This window comes from Tamandua tetradactyla, chromosome 8 (assembly GCF_023851605.1).
Source record: "Tamandua tetradactyla isolate mTamTet1 chromosome 8, mTamTet1.pri, whole genome shotgun sequence".
In the NCBI taxonomy this organism is placed as follows: domain Eukaryota; kingdom Metazoa; phylum Chordata; class Mammalia; order Pilosa; family Myrmecophagidae; genus Tamandua; species Tamandua tetradactyla.
Window position 1 is genome coordinate 12,836,937 of NC_135334.1, and position 21,685 is coordinate 12,858,621.

Here is a 21,685-nt window from a genome sequence, read left to right on the forward strand (position 1 = left end):
TCGGTCAAAAACAACCGCAGCCACCCTGCCCCGCCCCTCCTTCCCTCTGCTGGGAGCTCAGAGCAGCAGTACAAGGACAGAGGCCTGGGAGCCGCCATGGGCCCTGGAGAAGTGGGGTTCCTTGGGGCCTGGTGGCCCCTGTCGCTCCTGCTTCTGCTCTTCATGGGTGAGTGTGGCCCTCTCCTCCCAGCCCACGCTCCCCACGTGCTGTCCAAGGGCCGGGGAGTGCCCTGGCTCCTTTGCCTTCCTTTTGCACTGGGGGTGCCGGAGATGTGTGTGTATCAAGTGTGGGGGGAGGGGCAGAGGGGAGGTGAAAGATGAAGTGAGGGGCAGGGATTTGAGGGCCCTATCTGGAATCAGCCCGGGCCCGACATCCCTCTTCCTCCCAGGAGGCCTGGCCCAGGACTCCCCACCCCAGATCCTCGTCCACCCCCAGGACCAGCTGCTCCAGGGTCCTGGCCCCGCCAAGATGAACTGCCGTGCCTCGGGCCAGCCACCCCCCACCATCCGCTGGCTGTTGAACGGGCAGCCCTTGAGCATGATGTCTGCAGACCTCCACCACCTCCTTCCTGATGGAACCCTCCTGCTGCTGCGACCCCCTTCCTGGGGCCATGTGCACGACAGCCAGGCCCTCTCCACAGACCTGGGCATCTACACGTGTGAGGCTAGCAACCAGCTGGGCACAGCGGTCAGCAGGGGTGCTCGGCTGTCTGTGGCTGGTAAGGGTCTGGGAGGGTTCCCGGGGTGGGGCTAACCTGGGTGAGATGTCTGAGTGGAGGGACGTGTAAGACTGGGAGACCAGAGAGGAGCGCCCCAGGAAGGGGGTGGTTCTAGACAGGGGCCTGGGCTGTGGGGCTCTGCAGAATGAACCCAGGGCAGACAAGGGGTAGGGGAGGTGAAATGGGCCCTGCTCCTTGCCCACCCTCCACCCACCCCACCCACAGTCCTGCGGGAGGATTTCCAGATCCAGCCTCGGGACGTAGTAGTCATGGTGGGCGAGCAGCTGAAGCTGGAGTGTGGGCCACCCTGGGGCCACCCGGAGCCTATGGTCTCATGGTGGAAGGATGGGAAACCCCTGACTCCACAGCCAGGCCGGCACGCGGTGAGTGCAGCCCCCTTCCCCGCACTCCATCCTGGCCTGGGAATCCCCTGAGAAACTTGGAGGAGGGTGGCAGCGAGGCCGTAAGCTTTCCTTCCCGCTCAGAGCCCCTCCACACACAGAGACTTCACTGTGGACCTGGGCCCCACAGGTATCCGGGGGTTCCCTGTCGGTGGCAAGAGCAGAGAAGAGCGACGCCGGAACCTATATGTGTGTGGCCACCAACAAAGCAGGGCGGCGTGAGAGCCGGGCAGCCAGAGTGTCTATCCAGGGTAAGGGTAAGGCCAAGTTCAGGAGCCCCAGTGAGGGTTGTCTGGTTTGGGCCGGGGTTAGGGAAGGCACAGCTCAATCTGGGTCAGAATGTTGGGCCCCCATTTGGGGGGAGGTTTTCCCAACCTAGAGTAGAAAGAGCAGTGCTGTAGATCTGGGGAACTTGGGGGTTATGGTTCCTCCATGACAGGGGATGCCCCCTCTTCAACTCCTTCCATCTGGCCCGGAGGCCCCAGCCCAGCGCCTTGCTCCCCACAGAGCCTCAAGACCACAAGAAGCCCCTGGAGCTTTTGGCTGTGCGCATTCAGCTGGAAAATGTGACCCTGCTGAACCCCGACCCTGCAAAGGGCCCCAAGCCTGGGCCTGCTGTGTGGCTCAGCTGGAAGGTAAGACTCGGGACCTCAGCCAGTCCGGAGCTCCAGAAAGGCTGGTCGCAGGCTCCTTGACCCCTGGTCCTTCCTTCTGCCTCGTCCCCCAGGTGAGCGGCCCGGCCGCACCCGCACAGTCCTACACAGCGTTGTTTAGGGCCCAGCCGGCGGCAGGAGGCCGGGGAGCTCCGTGGGCAGAGGCCCTGCTGGCCGGCTGGCAGAGCGCTGAGCTCGGGGGCCTGCACTGGGGCCGGGACTACGAGTTCAAGGTGAGACCGTCCTCCGGCCGGGCGCGAGGTCCCGACAGCAACGTGCTGCTTCTGAGGCTTCCAGAACGAGGTCAGGGACTGGCTCTCCCCAGGACATCAGTATCCTCTCCGGCCTCAACTGGTCCCACTTCAGTCTGGGGTGGGGGGATGGTGGGTCCTTCTCCTGGACTCCCTCTTTCTGAGGCTGGGCAAGCTGGCCTGCCAGAAGCTCCTGTTCCCATCAGTGTGTGGGCTCAGACCCCAAGGATTCTGACTCTATGTCCCCATTCCAGCTCTTTTTCCCCAGAGTCCCCTCCCTCATAACCCCTTACAGCCTCTTTTCCTCTCCTCCAGTGCCGAGTGCCCCTCCCCAGGAGGTGAGCCTGAAACCCGGCAACGGCAGCATACTAGTGAGCTGGGTCCCGCCACCTGCTGAAAACCACAACGGTATCATCCGAGGCTACCAGGTATATGTTCCACAAGCTGATGCTTTGGTTCCTAAAGTAACAGGGCACCGCTTCTCCCCAGTACCCCTTGCTCTGGGCACTAAGGAACAGTGTGTGGACAGATGTGCCGAAGTGTGGCTCCCGGAGCACCATGTCAGCGTCAGCTGGGAACTTGTTAGAAATGCAAGTTCTCAGGCCCTTCCCCCAGGCTACTAAATCAGAAACTCAGGGATGGGGACAGTCAACCTGTCCTTTGATAATTTAGCAAATCCTTCAGGTGGGGTTCTGAAGCACACTGAAATTTGAGAACACTGTTCGCAAAGGAATATTTTGGCTGATGACTTTGCCCTCTTCCGTCAATGCGAAAGAGAAGTCTGTCCGGCTCTGTAGGGAGAAGTGAACAGGAAGTGAGGGTGCATGTGGGGGTGTCCCCAGGTGGTCGGCAAGGAAGGATGACCACGTGCCCTGAGTCTGGTCTGGAGATGAAGGGCTCGGCTGCTGGGGTGGGGCCAGGCAGCAGCTGCCCACCTCTGCTTGTGCCCCAGGTCTGGAGACTGGGCAATACCTCACTGCCCCCGGCCAACTGGACCGTGGCAGGCGAGCAGACACAGCTAGAGATTGCCACCCACGTGCCAGGCTCCTGCTGTGTACAAGTGGCTGCTGTCACCAGCGCTGGGGCTGGGGAGCCCAGCAGCCCTGTCTGCCTCCTTTTAGGTAAGACACTGCTCACCAGACCCACTCCTACCTCCCCCTTCATCCCCTCCGCCTCCTCTGACTGGGCCTCCTGGTCTCCCCTGCCCCCTCTTTCTGAGTGCTAAATACCATACAGAACAGGCCATGGAGCAAACCGCCCAAGAACGCAGGGACCAGGGGTCCTGGAGCCTGGAGCAACTGAGGGACACCCTGAGGCGGCCAGAAGTCATCGCCAGTGGGGCCGTCGTGCTCTGGCTGCTGCTGCTGGGCACTGCCATGTGTATCCACCGCCGACGCCGAGCTGGGGTGCACCTGGGCCCAGGTGAGAGGGCGGGGACCCCAGCTGGGCAGGCAGCCCCTGGGTCCAACCAGAATACACAGGGGGGTTAGATCTCTGGCCAGGTGGTGGAGATTCTGGATTTAGCCTTCCTCCTGCCCTCTCCCAGGTCTGTACAGATATACCAGTGAGGACGCCATCCTAAAACACAGGTGAGAGAGGAGAGGGGGCCCTGGGATGGGGTGTGGAGGCCAAGGGACAGTGGAGCTGGGGCAGAAAGTCAGCTGGAATACCAATCTTTCCTACTGCCAGGCAGTTACGGATCCTAGTAGCTCAATCTCTTCTGAACCTCAAGTGAGAATTAATTTCTCTTGAATTTGTGTCCCTAACACAACACTTGCTAGGTGAGTAAACTAAGACTATTGAAGTGTAAGAGGCTTTGCACCAGGCTTTCTGAACTCCCAATCCAGTGCTCTTGTCCCCAACTCTAACATATACTGCACAATCCTGCTGTCTCACCCTGCTAGCTGGAGAACAAGCACAAGAGGGCTTAGTCTAATTTCTCATTTTCCCTGTATACACGGCATCTACCTAGCAGTGCCTTGGCATCCTTTCCTTCACTATAATCCACCCGCAGTTCCAGCAGGGGGCGATTTCTCCCTATCACAGATCCTGTCATTCTCAAAAACAGGGCCAGCCTGTACGGACTTTTGTTCCAAGTGTATTTAGCTGTCAGTACAGGTCTGAGAGGTTGTGAGCCCAGATACTAAGAAAGCAAGCATCCTTTTTCTCCTCCTGGCTGGTTTTATGGTATGGAGCCATTGGAGCTGTCCGCCCTGTTGGCTCCTGGTCTGTATCTTGTCAGATTTCCCCTGAGAGGCAGGTCTGCATCTTTCAACAGATGTTTATCATGCATCTACTATGTGCCATTCAAGCCCAGGCCTTGGGTTGCCACTTCACTCAGGAATCAATGGGTCTGTTTCTCAGCCCAGAGCAAGTTTCCAAGCTGGGTGGTGCTGTTTTCCTGTGCTCACTGGCCATTCTCTTCCAGCTACTTCCGGAGACTTTTATGCTCTCCTGGAACCTTTCCCCTTGTCCTTAAGGGGGCTTCCCTCCCAATCCTTTTGTTTATTCATTCCTTTAAAACAGTCTCCACCTGCCAGGAATGCTCAGTCTATGCAGAAACAGCTGAGCTAAGTTATGAGTGCAGTCGGGTGTTGGCAGTGCCCTAAAAGAAGTGTGTAGATGCTACCTGTTTGGGGGAGGGATGTTGATTTGGGGAGACACAGGAGGAACAGGATTCCACTTTTGCCCTGCCAGTAAGGAGGGGATGGGCAGTGGAAGCAGCAAGAAAGAACCTGTCTTGTGCATCGGGAAAGACAAGTCAAGATGGGAGACAGGTCAGGGTAAAAGATAAGGCTCAGCCCCTAGAAGTCATTCAGAGCCACCCTGGGCAGCTGGGCCCTGTCTTGGTAAACAGGGGCACCACTGACAGGTTCATGCAGAGAAGCACCTTGGTCAGAGCCCTGTTCTTAAAAGCTGCCTCAGGCAGCCAGCATGGTGTCACGTTCAAAGGCAAGGAGACCAGGGGCAGAAAGAGAGGCAGAAAGAGACCAACGCCCATGTAGCAAGCTCCTGCTTTCCCTGGTCCCAGAAGAAGGGCACTGAGTTTGGGGCACCAGGTCAGACATCTAAGAGGAGCCTGTGAAAGTCTGAAGAGAGAGGAGTGAGGATAAAACCAATAACACCATCTCCTTAACCCCATCTGCTTCCCTCTGAGCTGGAGGTCTTGGGCAATTCGGGTCTCATGCAGCCCGCTTCTCCCCATTCCATGCCCACCCTGACCCTGCCCCAGGATGGACCAGACTGACTCCCCCTGGCTGGCGGACACTTGGCGTTGCACCGCCGGCTCCCGGGACCTAAGCAGCAGCAGCAGCCTCAGTAGCCGGCTAGGAGTGGATCCCCGGGACCCACTAGACTGCCGTCGCTCCTGTGAGCATCCTAGAGGGGGCAAAGACTCTGGGGATGAGGGGTGAGGGAGCTAGGACGGGATGTACTTACCATTTTCCCTGCTGCCATTTCCATTACAGTGATCTCCTGGGAGCCCCGAAGCCCTGGCGTGCCCCTGCTTCCAGACACCAGCACTTTTTATGGCTCCCTCATCGCTGAGCTGCCCTCTGGACCCCCGGCCCGGCCCAGCCCCCAGGTCCCAGCTGTCAGGCGCCTCGCTCCCCAGCTGGCCCAGCTCTCTAGCCCCTGGCCCAGTTCAGACAGCCTCTGCAGCCGCAGGGGAGTCTCCTCTCCTCGCTTGTCTCTGGCCCCTGCAGAGGCCTGGAAGGTCAAAAAGAAGCAGGGTAAGAAGGGGGAGACAGGCAGAGCCTGAAGCTTGTGGAAAGGGGTACCAGGAGTGGGAATGTGGTCTGCTGGCTCTGAAGCCCAGTCTGGGTTGCGGCCCCACACACAGCTTCCATTCTCCTTTCCTGGAGGGCATAGGCCCCTCTCACCAAAGCGCTCGGCTGCAAGTGTGTGCGCCGCGGCTGTGCAAAGACGTGTGGTCTTCTTTCAGGTTGGTCACACCAGTAGTTAGCCTTTTTTCTGCGGTCTGTTCAAGTCAGCAAACATTTAATAAGCACCACTGTATGCCAGGCATAAGGGGCACAGATAGCAAGGGCAGTACTTGCCCCCTAAAGGCTCACAATCTGATGGAAAGAGCTAGTTGGAACACACATAATTCCGCAACCTGGCTGAATGAATGTGATGACTGCTGGAAAGAGGCCTCAGGCTCTCGTGGACCCAAATCCTTGTGCCCAACTTAGGCGTTTGCTCTAGCATTTGACCCCTGACTCATGCCTATTTGCTTTCTGAGCCAGATTTCTCTCCTGGCTTCAAGCTGCCTTCTTTGGCTTTCCAGAGAGAAATAAGTATATTTATCTGCTTAATTTAACAACTACTATAGGCTAGGGGCTTTCCTTGCATTTGTTAGTTCATTTAATCCTTACAGCATATCAGCTAGATATTATTTCCCTAATTTTACAGATAGGGAAACAGAAGGTTACAACAATAGGGTAACTTCTTCAAAATCCCACAAGTCAATCAGCTGCAGAGCTCATATTTGAAGCCTGGATGATCTGCCTCCAAAGTCTACTCTAAAGCTCTCTAGGAGCTCCCTTGGGAAATCCTATTTTCCACCTATGTCCTCCTGTTTTGAACACGGACCTGCACATTCCTTACCGTCTCCATGAGTCTTCTGTACTGATTGGCAAGACTTAACAGATGTTCTATACCCAATTCTTTCATCATTATTATTTCATTTATTTTTTTTCTATTTTTTTATTAATTAAAAAATTAACACAACATTTAGAAATCATTCCATTCTACATATACAATCAGTAATTCTTAATATCATCACATAGATGTATGATCATCATTTCTTAGTACATTTGCATCGATTTAGAAAAAGAAATAGCAAGACAACAGAAAAAGAAATAAAATGATAATAGAGAGAAAAAAATAAAAAAATATATATATAAAAAAACAAAAAAAAACTATAGCTCAGATGCAGCTTCATTCAGTGTTCTAACATAATTACATTACAATTAGGTAGTATTGTGCTGTCCATTTTTGAGTTTTTGTATCCAGTCCTGTTGTACAGTCTGTATCCCTTCATTTATTTTTACTACCTTCCTAACCATCCCCAAGTGTACAATTTAGTGACACCAATCGCCATGCTGTGCTACAAGTGCCGACATTCATTACCAAAACCCTCTCATCACCCCAAACAGAAACCCTACCTATTGAGCAATAATCCCCCATCGTCCCTATCCCCAGCCCCTGGTAACCTCCAATGTACTTTCTGTTTCTACGAGTTTATCTATTCTAGATATTTTATCTCAATGAGATCACACAATAGCTGTCCTTTTGTGTCTGGCTTACTTCACCCAACATATCTTCAAGGTTCATCACATTGTTGCATGTACCAGAACTTCATTCCCTTTTAATGGCTGAGTAATATTCCATTGCATGTCTATACCACATTTGTTTCTCTGCTCATCAGTTGATGGGCACTTAGGTTGTTACCACCTTTGGGCCATTGTGAATAATGCTGCTATGAATGTTGGCTGTCATGTATCTGCTTGAGTGCCTGCTTTCAATTCTTTGGGGTATATACCTAGAAGTAGAATGGCCCAGTCATAGTACTAAGTCTGTGTTTAACTTTTTGAGGGACCCCAAACTATTTTCTGTTTTACATTCTTGCCAGCCATGTTCCAAACTCTCCACGCTTCTTATTTTCCATGTTTTAAGTAGTAGCCTTCCTACTGGTTTACTATTCCTTTCTCCTCACCCCAACCCCACTCCACCTCGACCCAGGATGATCTGTTCTTTTGCTTACCTCAGTTTCTCTATTGTTAGAGTTCATCCAGAACCCTGACTCAAGAGACCATGTGGGCTAGAGATGATAGCTACCATCTTACACCTGACTGTCCTCACTTTGTGCTTATATCCAGATCTCTGAGGTTTTTCATTCATTCATTCACTTATTCATTCAGCAAATATATTAAATATCTATAGGCAGAGTACTTGCCCTGCCTGGGTGAGACAAACACATTTTCCTATTCTAAACTTCCTCTTTTTTGTCTTGCCATCTCAGCTCAACTTGACAATCCAGCCCATCTCCACAAGTAAGAAACTCCCAGGTTTCCCAGGATGTCTGGAACCACATGAAATATTTGCAATATAAGAAATTGAAATGAGTAGATTCTCTCTAACAAGAGAAGGACTATTTTGTCTTCACAGGCCAAAATTCACCAGAAGAATTGCCAATGTAAGATATGCAGATCAGGAAGATTGGAATGTATACACTAAAGAAAAAAAGTTTTCTTTTTTAAATATATCTATAGGAATTTCCCAGTCAGTTTTTTTATTGAATTGATGAAACCACCATTTAAAATGGGTGTTTACAAATCATAAAACTGAGGTTCAGAAAGGTTACTCGGTGTGTCTGAGAGCACACAGCTAGCACATGACTGAGCTGGGCTATGAATATAGGACTTTAGACTCTAAGCCTAGTGCTCCTTCCTCCCTATCACAACTGCCTGGATGAAGGTAGAGTGGGAGTGGAGAACACTGAGGAAGGTCCTCCTCTCTTCCCTTTGGATTCAGGGACCCGCAGGCTTAATGGAATAACAAGGCCTGTGACTGGGGTCCAAAAGGTCCACCCTGGCTCATCCCCTGACCATGAACCCTTTCCTTTGCAGAGCTGCACCAGACCAACAGCTCCCCGCTGCTCCAGGCCAGCCACCCCATGGAGCTCTGGGCATGGGAGTTGGCGGGTAGAGGCTCCAAAAACCTTTCACAAAGCCCAGGTGAGAGGGAAGGTGAGGCGGTAAGGCAGGATGTAGAGACACCCATCTGGGCCCCTGCACCTTTTTTTTCCTACTCCAGAGGAAGACCTGGCTGAGTGGACAGGCGGGCTGAGGTCCAGGCTGCTGGGGGCTATACAATTCTCACGCCCAGGCTGTTTCCCCCAGGAGCTGCACCTCGAGCTCTGGTTGCCTGGCGGGCTCTGGGACCCCAGCTCATCAGCTCCTCGAATGAGTTGGCGACTCGCCCTCTGCCCCCCACACCACCCTCTCCTCATGGTACCCCCACTCGGAGTCAACATACCCAGTAAGAGGGCACAGGGAAGGAAGCAGTGCTTGGGAATTGGGGGAGGGGGATTGGACAGAGGCTGGCAGAGAGGTGGACAGGGATGGAAGAACTGCACTAACTATCATGCTATCACTCTTTTACCCCAATCAGGCACTTGGTGGAGCCCCAAGTTCCCTCCCTCCTCCCACTGTCAGAAGCTCTCATTCCTATCCCAACCCCCTCCCGTCCCCCCAGCCCTCCCAGCCCCCAGGGCTCTTCCCTCTCTGGTCCCAGCCCACCTTCCAGTCGCCTATCCAGCTCTTCACTCTCATCCCTGGGGGAGGATCAAGACAGTGTACTGACCCCTGAGGAGGTGGCCTTGTGCCTGGAGCTGAGTGAGGGTGAGGAGACCCCCAGGTGAGTAGCCTAAAGGATAGCAGGTAAGCATGCTACAGAAGTATGCTTATCTCTACCCCGCCCTTCCTCAATTGCAATGTTTCTGCTGCAAGCCACCCTCTCCCATCCTAACCATTGTACTATCTCCCATCTCCCCTCTTCCTAGGAACAGTGCCTCTCCTGTGCCAAGGGCTCCCTCACCCCCCATCACCTACGGGTACATCAGTGTCCCAACAGCCTCAGAACTAGCTGACATGGGCAGGGCTGCAGGAGGGGTGGGGTCCGAGGTGGCTGGTTTATTGTGTCCACCTCGGCCCTGCCCCACCCCCACCCCCAGTGAGGGCTCCTTGGCCAATGGTTGGGGCTCAGCCTCTGAAGACAATGCCCCGAGCACCAGAGCCAGCCTTGTCAGCTCCTCCGATGGCTCCTTCCTCGCTGATGCTCACTTCGCCCGTGCCCTGGCAATGGCTGTGGATAGCTTTGGCTTTGGTCTGGAGCCCAGGGAGGCAGACTGCGTCTTCACTGGTACGTGAGATCGTCCATGTCTTATTTTGGACTCCCCACCCACTTAGAGTGGACATGGCTCCTATAACTCTTCCTTCTCCCCAGTCAGTAGTCAAGATATCATCATCATCGCCGTCATCATAATTGTCATCATCATTATCTTTTTCTTCTTCTTCATCATCCTCATCATCATGGTCAAAACAGTTTTACTGAATAACTGTTATGTTCCAAGCACTGTGATAAATACTTTATATACATTTAATATTAACAACTCTATGAGGAATATTCTTTCTCCCTTTTTTCCAAAGAGAAAACTGTGAGGCAAATTTATCAACTTATCCAAGGGCACCTATAAGAACCAGGACTCAGTCTTCAACTCTAAAGCCTCAAGGCAGCCAATTATCTGATCCGTTTCCATGCCTCCAGGACTGTCCTCTGATCTCGACATGTGTCTCCAGAGAATGTTGCTCCACAGGCTCTAGTACTCACTCTAATCCAATGCTAGCTACTGGAATGCAATATACCAGAAATGGAACCGCTTTTAAAAAGGGGAATTTAATGAGTTGCAAGTTTACTGTTCTAAGGCTGAGAAAACGTTCCAATTAAAACAAGTCCACAGAAATGTCTAATCTAAGGCATCCAGGGAAAGATACCTTGGTTCAAGAAGGTCAATGAGGTTCAAAGTTTCTCTCTCAAGTGAGAAGGCACATGGTGAATACAGTTAGGGTTCCTCTATCATCTGGAAAGGCACATGGTGAACATGGTGTCATCTGCTAGCTTTCTCTCCTGGCTTCCTGTTTCATGAAGCAACCCAGGAGGCATTTTCCTTCTTCATCTCCAAAAATCACTGGCTGGTGGACTCTGCTTCTCGTGGCTATGTTGTTCTGCTCTGCTCTCTCCAAATCTCCCTCATTCTCCAAATGTTCCTCTTTTATAGGATTCCAGTAAACTAATCAAGACCCACTGAATGGGTGAAGTCACATTTCTATCTAATCAAGTTTAATACCCACTCTTGATTGAGTCACATCTCCAGGGAGATGATCTAATTAAAGTTTCAAGCACAGTATTGAATAGGGATTAGAAGAAACAGCTGCTTTTACAAAATGGGATTAGGATTAACACATAGCTTTTCTAGGATACATATATTCTTTCAAAGTGGCACACCCAGTGTTTCATATACTTCTTCACCTTTGGGAAGTTCTCTTTTCTCTCTGCCCTGTGATGCCCTTTCACTCCTTTCTTCTTGTCTCTGCTGGGCTGAGGAGCAACTGGACTCACTCCCTTGCCTATTTAGCTGGTGGAACCACCATCTTCATGTCAACAGAAGTAGCTCAGGACCTCCTTAGCGGATCTGGCATTCTCTTCCCCATATACCTTGCAGACCTCATGCCCATCTTACTCTCTTATTACCTCTTACTCTATCTTTTGCACCCAAGAGTGAAAACAGGATTGTTGACAGTGGAAGGGCAAGGATTATCTAGGACAGAAGTGCCATCATGGAGGGAAAAGGATGCATGGGGTGGGGGTAGGGGGGTGGGGGAGGTGGCAGGTGGTGAGTTGGGAGCGAAGGCCTGAGCTGGACTGGGAGGAAACTGTTGAAGTTCTTCCTTCCAAAGAGACTGGTGAGCCATTTTCCTTTTCCTAGGTCTAGGGCCCATAGGGCTATGGCCAGTGGAATTGATGGGGTGAGTTGTGACTAGATTAGGTTTAGGGCTGGGTTGTGCCATGAGCCTTCAGCCCTGATCCTCAGGCTAACCCCTGCCACCACCCCTTCCCAGGCATCTCTAACTCCCTGACAGATTCCTTATCTCCTCCTTCCCCCCGGGATCACCTCCCCCTGACATCTGCCCTGTCCCTGCCTGTGTGGGAGTGGAGGTCAGACTGGTTGGAAGACCTGGAGAACAACCATAGCCTGAGGCTAGGAAGGGCGCTGCATCCCTGGCCCCCAGAGTCCCGGATCTCTTCCCAGAGAAGTCAGCTTGGCTATCCTGCACCCAGAGCAGGTGGTGAGTGTCTGCCTACCTGGCTAATGTGGCCATCAGGGTAGGAGGGATCCTGGGATCTGGCAGGGGAGAGAAAGAGTAGGGGGTGGATAACTCCATTCTCCTTCTCTTCCTACAGACTCTTCATGAATTGTGTCCCTGAAACTGCCCAGAAGTGAATCAGAACCATCTCTCCTGCCAGCCCGAGGCCCAGGCTATGGAGTTTGGGTCTTGGCCTATGCTTCTTTGCTTTTTGGGTCTCCCTTCCCTACCCTCCAGGAGGGCTCTGCCTCAGGGACTGTGAAAGCAAAATGCTATGTCGACTTCAGTGGCAAGGCAACAGGATCAAGACTGGGTGTAGGGAAGAAGCTGATGGAAGGGAGGTGGAACAAGCCACCCTCCTCAAACTGCTGTCACAATGAGCTTAAAGATTTGACACTGTAAAACTCAAGTAACCAGAGTTCTGCGAGATCATTCCCTGGAACACCATTTTTGGGAGGACACCAGGGGTGATATGGGAGGAGTTATTTGAATTGGGATGGGGTGGAGCATTTATTGACACTCAGGTATATCACCTATTTGTGTCCTGCTGTTGAGGGGGGAACTACAGGCATCTTTCAGATTTTAAGAATTCTAGGAAAGGGAAGGGTGGGGGACTTTTGGGATCTGCTGGTCCAGGTAATTTATCCTAAGAAGACGACTCACGCTTTCAGAATTCTATCCCTTTCCCCTCAAATATCAGTCCCAGATGATTTCTTAGAATAGGCAAAATAAATACCATAAAGGATGGAGCCACCTTTAATGGTTGGCTAGAGAACAGGGAAAACAATCCAGCAGAGAAAGGGCCCAGGAAGTAAGAGCTCCGGGGCCCGGAGCCAGAGAAAGCTACTGGAGGGCAGGTTAGGTCAGGGTCTTCCTCATTCGGTGGGAAAGGTCTCGGGCAGAATCCACAGGTCAGGGGATGGGCAACTGCTTAGAATGGCCAAGGTCACAGGAAAATACCTTCAGGGAGGGCCCTCTAGGAAGCAGGCTCTGAAAGGAAGCCATCACCTGAAAGCACTGTGAGCTAGGAGGCAGAGTGAGTGGGACCAGGGAGACTGGGTGTTTCTCAAGCTACATTCTCCAGACCAACCCAGGGCTATGCTCTCATGATCTCAGGATAAGAGATCTGTGCCCTGGATACACATCCGTTCCTCTCTACTTGTTTTCCTTTTTTGGATTTTTGTTTTTCTTTGGGCTTCCTGATAAAATTCTTTTTGAAACATGTTTTTCAGACCTAAAGGGGGAAAGGAATTGCACACTTAGGTCAACGTGGTGAGAGGGGTCAGAGAGCCCGGCTTGGAGGAGCAGTGAGCATCCCCTGGGGAAGTCCAAAGGCAGGTGCTGACCCAGAGGGGAGAGCAGGAGAGAAGGCTGCAAAACCTCTGGAGCTGGATAGGTAGCCAGTGAGGGGCTGGGACTGTGTGTGGGATGGGGAACTGTGGCATTCATAGTCAAAATTTTTAAATGCCACATCAGCCAAACCCATCATGCCCGAACCTGATAAGGTCAAGAGCTACCGGTTTACACACACTCACTATGATGGACAGTCGGAGTGTGTGGGAAACCTCCTTTCACGGAGTGTTTAAAAATGATCATTATTGTCAAGGGCATGTTCCCTCATAAGAGAGCGGATTCACCCCAGAGAAAGGGCATTAAGGCAGGGTCAGGGTCCATAATCCACAGATGGGACAGGTTTCTCATTATTGGCTATTTGGAAAGTCCATATGCTAGTGACTCAGGGGATAGTGGGCTTCAGTACCTTGAGGAGGGAGGCCGGCTCAGGGTCTCTTGACACTGTCCTCACCCAGTACCTTGGCAGATGAAGTTCGGAAAGAAGTGTGAAAGCTACTTGTGTGTGCAGAGCCCAGACCCACAGCGCCCCTACCCCCACCCTTCCTGACATCCTATGCAAAACCAGAGCTATGATCAGACTCTTTTTATTGTCTTTTTTACAAATGGGTCTTAGAAAGAGATGGAAAGGGAAGAACCAGCTCTCTGGCCTCTAAGCCTGTGCCTCAGTGACACCAAGAGCCCCATGCATCAGTGCTGGGAGGGAAAAGAGGGACCCATCCCTGCACCTCTTTGCTCATGCCCTCATTCACAGGGTGAGGGGCTCCTTCCCAGGTACCTGGCCCAGGGACAATCCCTTCCCCAGGCAGTTCTTGATATTCTTACTGCCTCAAGCATCATCTCGGTTCCTAGAGAAAGAAGAAAGTGATTGGGTAAAAGCTTGGCCTGGGACAAATGGACCACAGGAGGGTACGTGGCTCTTTGCCTCTCATCCTTTCCCCAATCAGGAAAACAGGCTTCTCAGTTGCATATGACCTTGTCTTCATCCCTCACCACCTCCCTTCCCTCATACTCACTGCATCCCTTCCTTTTGACATCACCCCTCAGCCCACCCTCTCATTTTCCTGGGATCCCTAGCCCCCACCTCTCGACACTTCTGTCCTGGCCTTTGGCTTTGGCTGCGGCTGCGGCTGCGGCTCCGGCCAGGGCCCCGGGAGCCCCGAGAGCTGCTGGAGCCTCGTGAGGAGTTGCTGCCGGCTGTGGAGCACGTGCCAGTGCCCTGGCCCCGGGACAGGAAGCTCGGCCTGCTGTACGGGGGCCAGCCCTCTTCTGCTGCACAGAGAGGATGGGGACTGGAACCAGGCAGGGGGCAAGACCTCACCACGCCCGATCTTCCCACCCTGACCACAATCCCAGCTCTGGGAGGAGAGTCAAGGGAAGGCCCTGGGGCTCAAGCTACCCCACAGGCACGTGGCCTTGGCTTAACAGAAATGGGCAGAAATTCCCAAGCAGAGAGACGCCTTGGGGGCGGAGGGACAGAGCTCCCAGTTCCTATCCTCTCTCTCTGGGCTTCAGCCGACTACAGGATGATTAGGGAACGTCTGGGCCCTCTGCTCAGGGAAAGCTAGAGGGAAAAGTGAGCCTTCGATGCTGATCAAAAACCAGGACACAACTGAGAGAGAGGAGAATGGATGACTCTGCTCTATAATGAGCCTCCAGTCACAAACTCAGCTTGTCCTTGGGGAGTGGCTGGCCCTCCCGCCTACTGGCTCCCCTTACCATCCCGGCGGGGGCCCTGCTGGCTCCCCAGGGGCACGGCCTGCACAGCTCTCCTCTCCCCACTTCGCCCCCGCTCCAAGGAGGTGGTGCTGCCGGCTGTTCTTAGCCCTAAGGCCCAGTTTGCTTCTTCCTCTGGTGGTGGCAGGGGTGGTGGGGGCAAGTCTGGGGAGAGGCCTGTTTTCAGCAGAGTCTCCCGCTTCTCCTGATGCTAGTCTTTCCCCAGCCCTATCCCCTGCATCATGAGGCTTCAACTGAACAGTTCAAGATGTGCGTTCGCCTGCCCGCTTCTTCCACCCGCCCAGAGCTCACCCTTGGTTTTCTGCGTGACAGCCCTACCCCACTGAGTGTCACCATCTCCCAGGCCAGTGGCTCCTTACCCCCAGGACTGTGCTCCCTCCTGTAGGGAAGACCCTTGAGTTTCTTCCGGATTCGAACCCGGCGTCCTTGAAATGGGGGCGTCACCTCACCATGTACCTGCCGAGTTCTTCCTATAGCATTAGGGGACAAGGAGAGGAGCAGGTAAGGAGACAGAGGGTGAAGGGAAACAAGCTTTGGGGAGGGAAAATCCCAGACAGGGGGTTCAGAGATTTGGGGGAGAGAGGGCTTCTAGAGACTCACCTGGGGCACTGCTGGCTGTACTAGGGACAGAGCTGGGGCTGAGGCGATGGGGGCCTGCAGGGCCAGCACCTAAGCCGGCAGACCCCGCTTCGTGACTACTCAAAACAGGCTGGGATCCACTGAGAGGGGAGCCTGGCCCAAGGGGCAACCTCCTGCAACAACATGAGGCCTACACTAAGTGCCTACTATGTGCCAAGCGCTGTGTCAGATAGACACGCAGCCTAGTATTCAGACAAATAAGTCACAGCGCCTCCCAACAAGGGGTCCAATGCTCCTGAAACAAGGGGAGAGCCACATCTTTGAAATGCCCCGGGAAGCTCACGGAATCATGCCAATGGACAAACAATCTGAAAGGAGTGAGAGACCTTGCTGGCCTTTATCCTCCTCCCCAAATCCCACTTCCACCCTGATCCAGCCATGAGACCTCTGTTCCTCAGATCCATCCATCCATCCATCCATCCATCCATCCATCCATCCATCCATCCATCTATCCATCCATTCCTCCATGCCCTCATTGACTGCTCAGTTAGATATGTCCGGAGAGTATATAAAGGTGCAAGGTACTATATACATCCCTACCTGGGCATCTGATGGAGATGGGGGATGTCAGTGGGAGGGTGGGGAGGGTCAGGTGGGGAGGGGGTAAGAGTGGCTGTGGACTGCTGTCCATAGGAGGGTGTGGGAGAGGGGGTTTCCCCTCTGGATGGGGCAACCAAGCACCCTCCACTGGAGCTGGGCTCAGCCAGGTGACTTCTCTCAGGCATTGGTGGGCACCAGTCCTCAGGCTCAGAGCTGGGAGCAAAGAGACAGGACAGTAGGAATGGATCTAGTAGCTTCCATCCCTTCCCCTTAGCCTTCCTGTGCCCCCTTCCCTTCTTCTCCCAGCATCTTTTCCCACTCCACAAGAGGTCCCTGGGCTGGTCCCATGTGTGCAGGGAATTGGCAGCTTCCTTACCTGTCCCCCAACTCCTCCTCAGGCCCCTCCAAGCAGCTCAACTCAGGGGGAGGTGGGGGTAGTGCTTCTGGCCAGTTCAGAGAGGGCATCTGCACGGCTTTCCCCAGAAGCTTCACTTTGCCTCCCCTGGCTCCTAAGGAGAGTGGGATGGGGGCACACAGAGATACAGGCAGGAAGGAACCAGAGATGGGGCCATGGGTCAGAAGGATGGGCTGGGCTGGATCCCAGGTTCTTTGGGGATACCTTGGTCAGGGTTAAAGTGGGGAAGTTAGGGATTGGAGTCATACCACTGTCCCCCTGGCTCCATTCTGGAGGAGCATACTGGCTCCAGGTGCCTGGATCCCCTGGGGGTTGTGGGGGGAAACCCCCGTGGAAGGTCCGCAGCTCCTCCCCAACCGGGTCAATGGTGCTGTAAACCGGACCCTCACCAGGGGCCGCGGTGCCCCGGGCTGTCTGGGCCAGGTATAGCGAGATTCCTGCTTCTGAGGAGAAGAAAGAGGGAGGCCCAGGGGAGGAGGCAGGGGCAGAGACAGAAAGCAGGGGGACAACAGGAGAATGGAGAGCAAAAGGATATCCCACCAGATCTGTTTATTCCCAGATCCCAAACCTTATGTCTCATGCCAGGGCATCCACACAGGTCGGGCTTGAGAGAGGCCCCCAGACTTGTATCCTCCCCAAGGATTGACCAACTTCAGGAAGACCGGGACTCCTCGGTTCCCTTCAGTTTGCCCCCAGCAGGACGAGAGAAGGGTGCTGGGGGGGGGGGGCAAGTGTGCCCCTGAGGGAATGAAAACTCCTCACCATTGTAATATCTGTCATCTGGGTCAGGATTGCTGGGGCAGCAGCTTCCCCTGGGCTCCTGAGCTGAGGGGCTTCGAGAGGGGTGGGGCCACGAGTCTGCCAGCCACGGGTAGGGGGCGGGGCCAAGGCCCACCGGCGGCCTGAGGGGGTGGAGAGCCCCATGAGGCCAGCAAAGGGCTGGGAGTCCCAAAAGAGGAGTGGTTGCGTTTCAGGGTTGGAGCGGAAGACGCTGAGCAGGGAGCAGGCAGTGAGGCCTGGAGAAGGAGCGCGTCCTCTTGGTTGAGGGGATTCTCCTTGGAAGACGGGTTAAGAGAATTACCTGGAACTGGCTCCAGAGAGTCCCTCCGAGTGTGGGAAGGACACTGGGGGAGATGAGAGGGGGACAGAGTGAGAGGCAAGCCCGCATTTAGGGTCCAAACCCCATGGGGGCGGAGACGGCTTACCTGCAGGTGTGTAGGCAAAAGAGGCTTCCAAAAAGGAACCCATGGGAGAAAGAAGAGGGTAAATGAAAGAACGGTCAGAAATACCCATATTCTTGTCGGCCCCTTGGGTCCCATCCCTCCACCCACCCCAGGCTACACCCTGGACCAACTTCATCAGAATTTCAGGGGTTGGGACTCAGGCATCGATGTATTTTTTCAGCTCCCCCAGATGATTCCCATTGGTACCCAAGCTGAGACAACAGAATCTTTCCAGGGCCCGCCCCTTGCCAGAGGGTAGCAGAGCTCCGATTTCCAGCAGGCCCCACCTTACCACTCGGACTCCTTCTCACCATTTACTACCAGGGATCCTGGCCTCACCCTCATCCTGCCGGGCCCCGCTCAACATCCCCCCCCGCCCCGCCCCCCACTCCGGAGTGATGAGTACGCGTTTGTCCCCTCCTGACTTGTCCCTTCTTTACTGACACACGAGCTGCAAGTTCTGCGTTTTAAGGAGGAGGTTTAGGGGCAAATCTTAATCCTCTCCCGAGGCCCAGGTCCGGGCCTTTTCAGCTAGTGCCGAGCCCTCGTCCTCGCCCTTTTTCCTCTTCTCGGGTCCTGACAGCTCCCAGCTCCGCCCAGTGCACCCCGCCCTCCATAGGGGCTGACCCCACCTCCAGGCCCCGCCCCTTCCCAGTCAAACCCCGCCTCTCTTTCCTGAGGGCGGGATCTTCAGGCGACGTCTTCTCTCAGGGCCTTCCTATCTCTGTTTTCCCAGGCCAAGGGCGCCCCCAGCCCGCACGCCGCGCCGCGCCCCGCCCTCACCCGTGTAGTGACTGAGCTCTTTGCGCTGCCTCCGGCGCCGGTAGAGGGCGGCGCAGAGCCCGAGGAGCAGCGCCCCGAAGGCTGCGCCGCTGCCCGCGAGGAAGGCCGGTTCCCGCAACACCCTCGCCAGCCGCTCCGCCAGGCCCGGGCCCACCTCGAGCCCAGGCTCCGATTCCGGCGGGGATGCTGTTGGGGGTCAGGAGACGTGAGGGGAGTAGGAACCAGGAAGTCCAGAAGCGGGGACGGGCAGCCACTCGCAGGCACGGCTACCCCGAGGGATCTCCTTCGGCTCCCCAGCCCGGCACTCCCACCCTCAATCCTCCGGACTCACGCAGCTGCACCAACACCGGGGCACTGGCTACGCCCACGCCAGCGCTGGTGGCCGCCGCGACCCGGGTCCGGTAGGGGAGACCCGGCAGCAGTCCCCGGAGCACAGCGGAGCGTGCCCAGCCTGCCGCAGACCGGTTCAGGTGGAAGCGGCTCTCGTTGCCCAGACACCAGATCTAGGGGCGCCGAGACTCGAGTTTAGGGAGTCAGCCGTGGAACTACGGCCCCAAGAGACAACTGGAGGCTTGCAATGGTAGAGGGTGTTTAATCCGGCATAATTCAGCTGGAGACATCACTCTGAAACCTCTTTCCTCTACCCCAACCTCAATCCCAACCCCCAATCCAGCTGTAGGTTCCTTCCATCCTAATCCCAGACCCTGGGTCCTCCCCACCCGGTCTCCCTTCCTAACGCTCCCACCCAAGCCTTGACTCCAGTCCCTTCTCAAATCCTGTACCTGGTACTCCTTGATGACCCCGTTTTGCTGGGAAGGGAGTGGAGGTTCCCAGGACACTGTGATACTGTTGTTGCCATCAGCCCCCAAGGCCACTGTCACTCCCTGGGGGGGACCACTGGGGACTGGGCCAGGGTGGAGCGTGGTGAGAAGGACACCGACAGTCAATGCAAGCTACTCACTTGCGCCCCAACCTCCCCCTCCCTGTTCTAACATGTGAGGGAACTGAGAGCCATCCTTCCTTCCCACCCACTCACCCTTGCTCGCCCCCTGCAAAGCTTTCATACTCCCACACTTCCTCTTCCCCCTTGTCCATCCATCAGCTCTGTGGCCCTCCTTACCCTCCTCAGGAATACTCCTGGTCACCAAGGGGCTTTCAGCCCCCAGCCCCTCTTGGCCTTGGGCTTGCACCTTGATCTGGATTTGGGTCCCTGGAGGAAGTCCTCTTAGCACAGTACTTTGCTGGCTTGGGTACTCTAGGTCCAGCACTGTCCAGCTTCCTCCCTCAGGGCCTGCAACCCGCCAAGAAACCCGGAAACCTTGCACCAGCTGGACTGGGCCATCCACCTGTAGGAGACAGGACAAAGAATACCAGCTGAAAGGCTGGGTCTCTACAAGTCCTTCAGGCCTGGCCCCCCCTCCACTCACCTCCAGTTTCCTTACCCATTCTCAGAGCACCCCCCCCCCCCCCCAGCTGTGGCCCATCCTCATCCCTGACCCACACTCACAGTCCAGGACACCTGCAGGGCCCGAGGCCCAAAGACTATGGGCTCCTGCATCCGCACAGCCACTTCAGCCAATCTCTGCTGACCTCTCCATGGGTCCTCCACTGACCTGGAGGGGCTGCTGTCTGTTGACCAAAGAGCCAGCTCATCAGGGACCACCAGGAATAGGGAGACAGATCTGAGCATGTGCTTATGACCTCTATTATTTACTACTCCAGAGCACACCCCAGATAGAAAGGGCTGGTGAGAGAAGTAGCTTCCAGAGGTAGACCTGTGTATTCACCTAACACAAGTGTTTTTTCTGCATTTGCATCTTTAAAGACCTCAGTTCCTCATCTCCAGCTTGAAGATGACCCCGCTAATGTCATTTCTAATCTTAGTAATCTACATTACCTCTGAGTAAAAGAATACTTCTAAAGATGGATTGGTCCCTCTCTCTCTCTCTGCCCCCACAAGAGGCAAGCCTAGCCTTCTATTCTGGGCTGGGTTAGCAGTAGAGACCTGGCAGAGCATGGAAGAACTCTGTGTGCTGCCGTGGGGCCATGCTTTGGGGTCAGGCATGGGGCTGTCTTACCCATGAGTTCAGCGGCTCTGATCTTACTCACCCTGGGTGCGGACAGGCTCAGAGACAGGGCTGGGCTCACTGAGGCCCCAGGTCCCCACAGCTCGCACCAAGAACAGGTAGATGGTATCAGGCTGCAGACTGCTGACTGTGTGTGTTTCCAGCTGCACACCATCTGCCACTGTCCTCCACGTGTTGCCAGCCTCTTGGCTACAATAGGAATGAAGTGCCAGGAGTGCCTGAGCCAGAGATCCCCACCCTGTCTCCACCATCTCACCCATTCTCTGATGTCCCCTACTACCTCTTCCCTGGGATAGGGAGCTGGTGAACTCCTCTTTACAAGAACAAGGACCCTAATGACAGAGGGTCCCCTCCCTTTAGCTCTTGCAGGTTTGCAAACTATGTTCATACCTGAAAGCCTCTATCACATATGCACTGACGGGCCCACCCTGTGGGTTGGGCTTCCAAGTGAGGGTGACGCTGTTCTTGGTGACATCAGTAACCACTGGTTGTGAGGGAGGTCCTGGAGGAGTACTGGTTTCTGTAGGGGGGTCTGGTGATACACCCCAATTTTCTGCAGTGAGGAAAGAATCTTTGAGTAGAACGATGGGAGAAGGGTGGCCCCTTCCAAGAGGAGCTGTGGAGCTGTACTGCAGTGCTGGAGGAGAGGGCCATGGTGTCCTAACCCCTACTCACATCTGCCTCCCCGGGGGACCACTTCTATCCTCCTCATCCCCACCACCATGGCCATGGCTTTTGGAAGATTAAATCAGTCCTGGGGCTTGGGGAGATAATAACTGCCTTTGAAACAGGTTTGGAGAAAGGTGCTGGCAAAACAAGGAAAGAAAGGAAAAGCTCACCTCGCACCCTAAGCCAGCCATTCCAGGTGGCCTCCCCTGTGGAACTCTTGGCCACACAAGTGTAGAAGCCCATGTGTGTCTCCTGCAGGATGGGTAGAGTACTGGCAAATATATACTGG

The 21,685-nt window shown here is 54.5% G+C and overlaps 2 protein-coding genes across 4 annotated transcripts in view; one reads left to right on the forward strand and one right to left on the reverse strand.

Moving 5' to 3' along the window:
• On the forward strand, nucleotides 1-14,722 carry ROBO4 (roundabout guidance receptor 4). Of its 3 annotated transcripts, none has more exons than XM_077112570.1 (18): nucleotides 1-166; nucleotides 390-719; nucleotides 945-1,102; nucleotides 1,251-1,377; nucleotides 1,628-1,755; nucleotides 1,848-2,076; nucleotides 2,340-2,452; nucleotides 2,977-3,145; nucleotides 3,261-3,446; nucleotides 3,571-3,613; nucleotides 5,257-5,393; nucleotides 5,492-5,755; nucleotides 8,657-8,764; nucleotides 8,930-9,068; nucleotides 9,201-9,446; nucleotides 9,592-9,950; nucleotides 11,729-11,935; nucleotides 12,051-14,722. In XM_077112570.1, the coding sequence occupies exons 1-18, from the start codon at nucleotides 97-99 to the stop codon at nucleotides 12,059-12,061; spliced, it is 3,024 nt and encodes a 1,007-aa protein (XP_076968685.1). In that variant the 5' UTR covers nucleotides 1-96; the 3' UTR covers nucleotides 12,062-14,722. The 3 variants fall into 3 exon arrangements, with proteins under 3 accessions (XP_076968685.1, XP_076968686.1, XP_076968684.1); XM_077112571.1 differs by having other exon boundaries at nucleotides 1,251-1,371; nucleotides 12,051-14,721; XM_077112569.1 differs by having other exon boundaries at nucleotides 2-166; nucleotides 1,251-1,371; nucleotides 11,708-11,935; nucleotides 12,051-14,721.
• The window catches only part of ROBO3 (roundabout guidance receptor 3), a 15,828-nt gene continuing 7,830 nt past the window's right edge, over nucleotides 13,688-21,685 (reverse strand). Inside the window, exons 10-28 of the mRNA XM_077112568.1 lie at nucleotides 21,567-21,648; nucleotides 21,118-21,280; nucleotides 20,750-20,916; nucleotides 20,148-20,269; nucleotides 19,761-19,986; nucleotides 19,423-19,544; nucleotides 18,972-19,143; nucleotides 18,641-18,826; nucleotides 17,840-17,863; nucleotides 17,716-17,758; nucleotides 17,397-17,536; nucleotides 16,883-17,077; nucleotides 16,596-16,728; nucleotides 16,220-16,432; nucleotides 15,641-15,792; nucleotides 15,400-15,510; nucleotides 15,023-15,184; nucleotides 14,388-14,575; nucleotides 13,688-14,151 (exon numbers count right to left, since the gene is read on the reverse strand). Coding sequence (XP_076968683.1) covers nucleotides 14,140-14,151; nucleotides 14,388-14,575; nucleotides 15,023-15,184; nucleotides 15,400-15,510; nucleotides 15,641-15,792; nucleotides 16,220-16,432; nucleotides 16,596-16,728; nucleotides 16,883-17,077; nucleotides 17,397-17,536; nucleotides 17,716-17,758; nucleotides 17,840-17,863; nucleotides 18,641-18,826; nucleotides 18,972-19,143; nucleotides 19,423-19,544; nucleotides 19,761-19,986; nucleotides 20,148-20,269; nucleotides 20,750-20,916; nucleotides 21,118-21,280; nucleotides 21,567-21,648 — 2,613 coding nt within the window. The 3' untranslated portion in view covers nucleotides 13,688-14,139. The remainder of the gene's footprint in view (nucleotides 14,152-14,387; nucleotides 14,576-15,022; nucleotides 15,185-15,399; nucleotides 15,511-15,640; nucleotides 15,793-16,219; nucleotides 16,433-16,595; nucleotides 16,729-16,882; nucleotides 17,078-17,396; nucleotides 17,537-17,715; nucleotides 17,759-17,839; nucleotides 17,864-18,640; nucleotides 18,827-18,971; nucleotides 19,144-19,422; nucleotides 19,545-19,760; nucleotides 19,987-20,147; nucleotides 20,270-20,749; nucleotides 20,917-21,117; nucleotides 21,281-21,566; nucleotides 21,649-21,685) is intronic.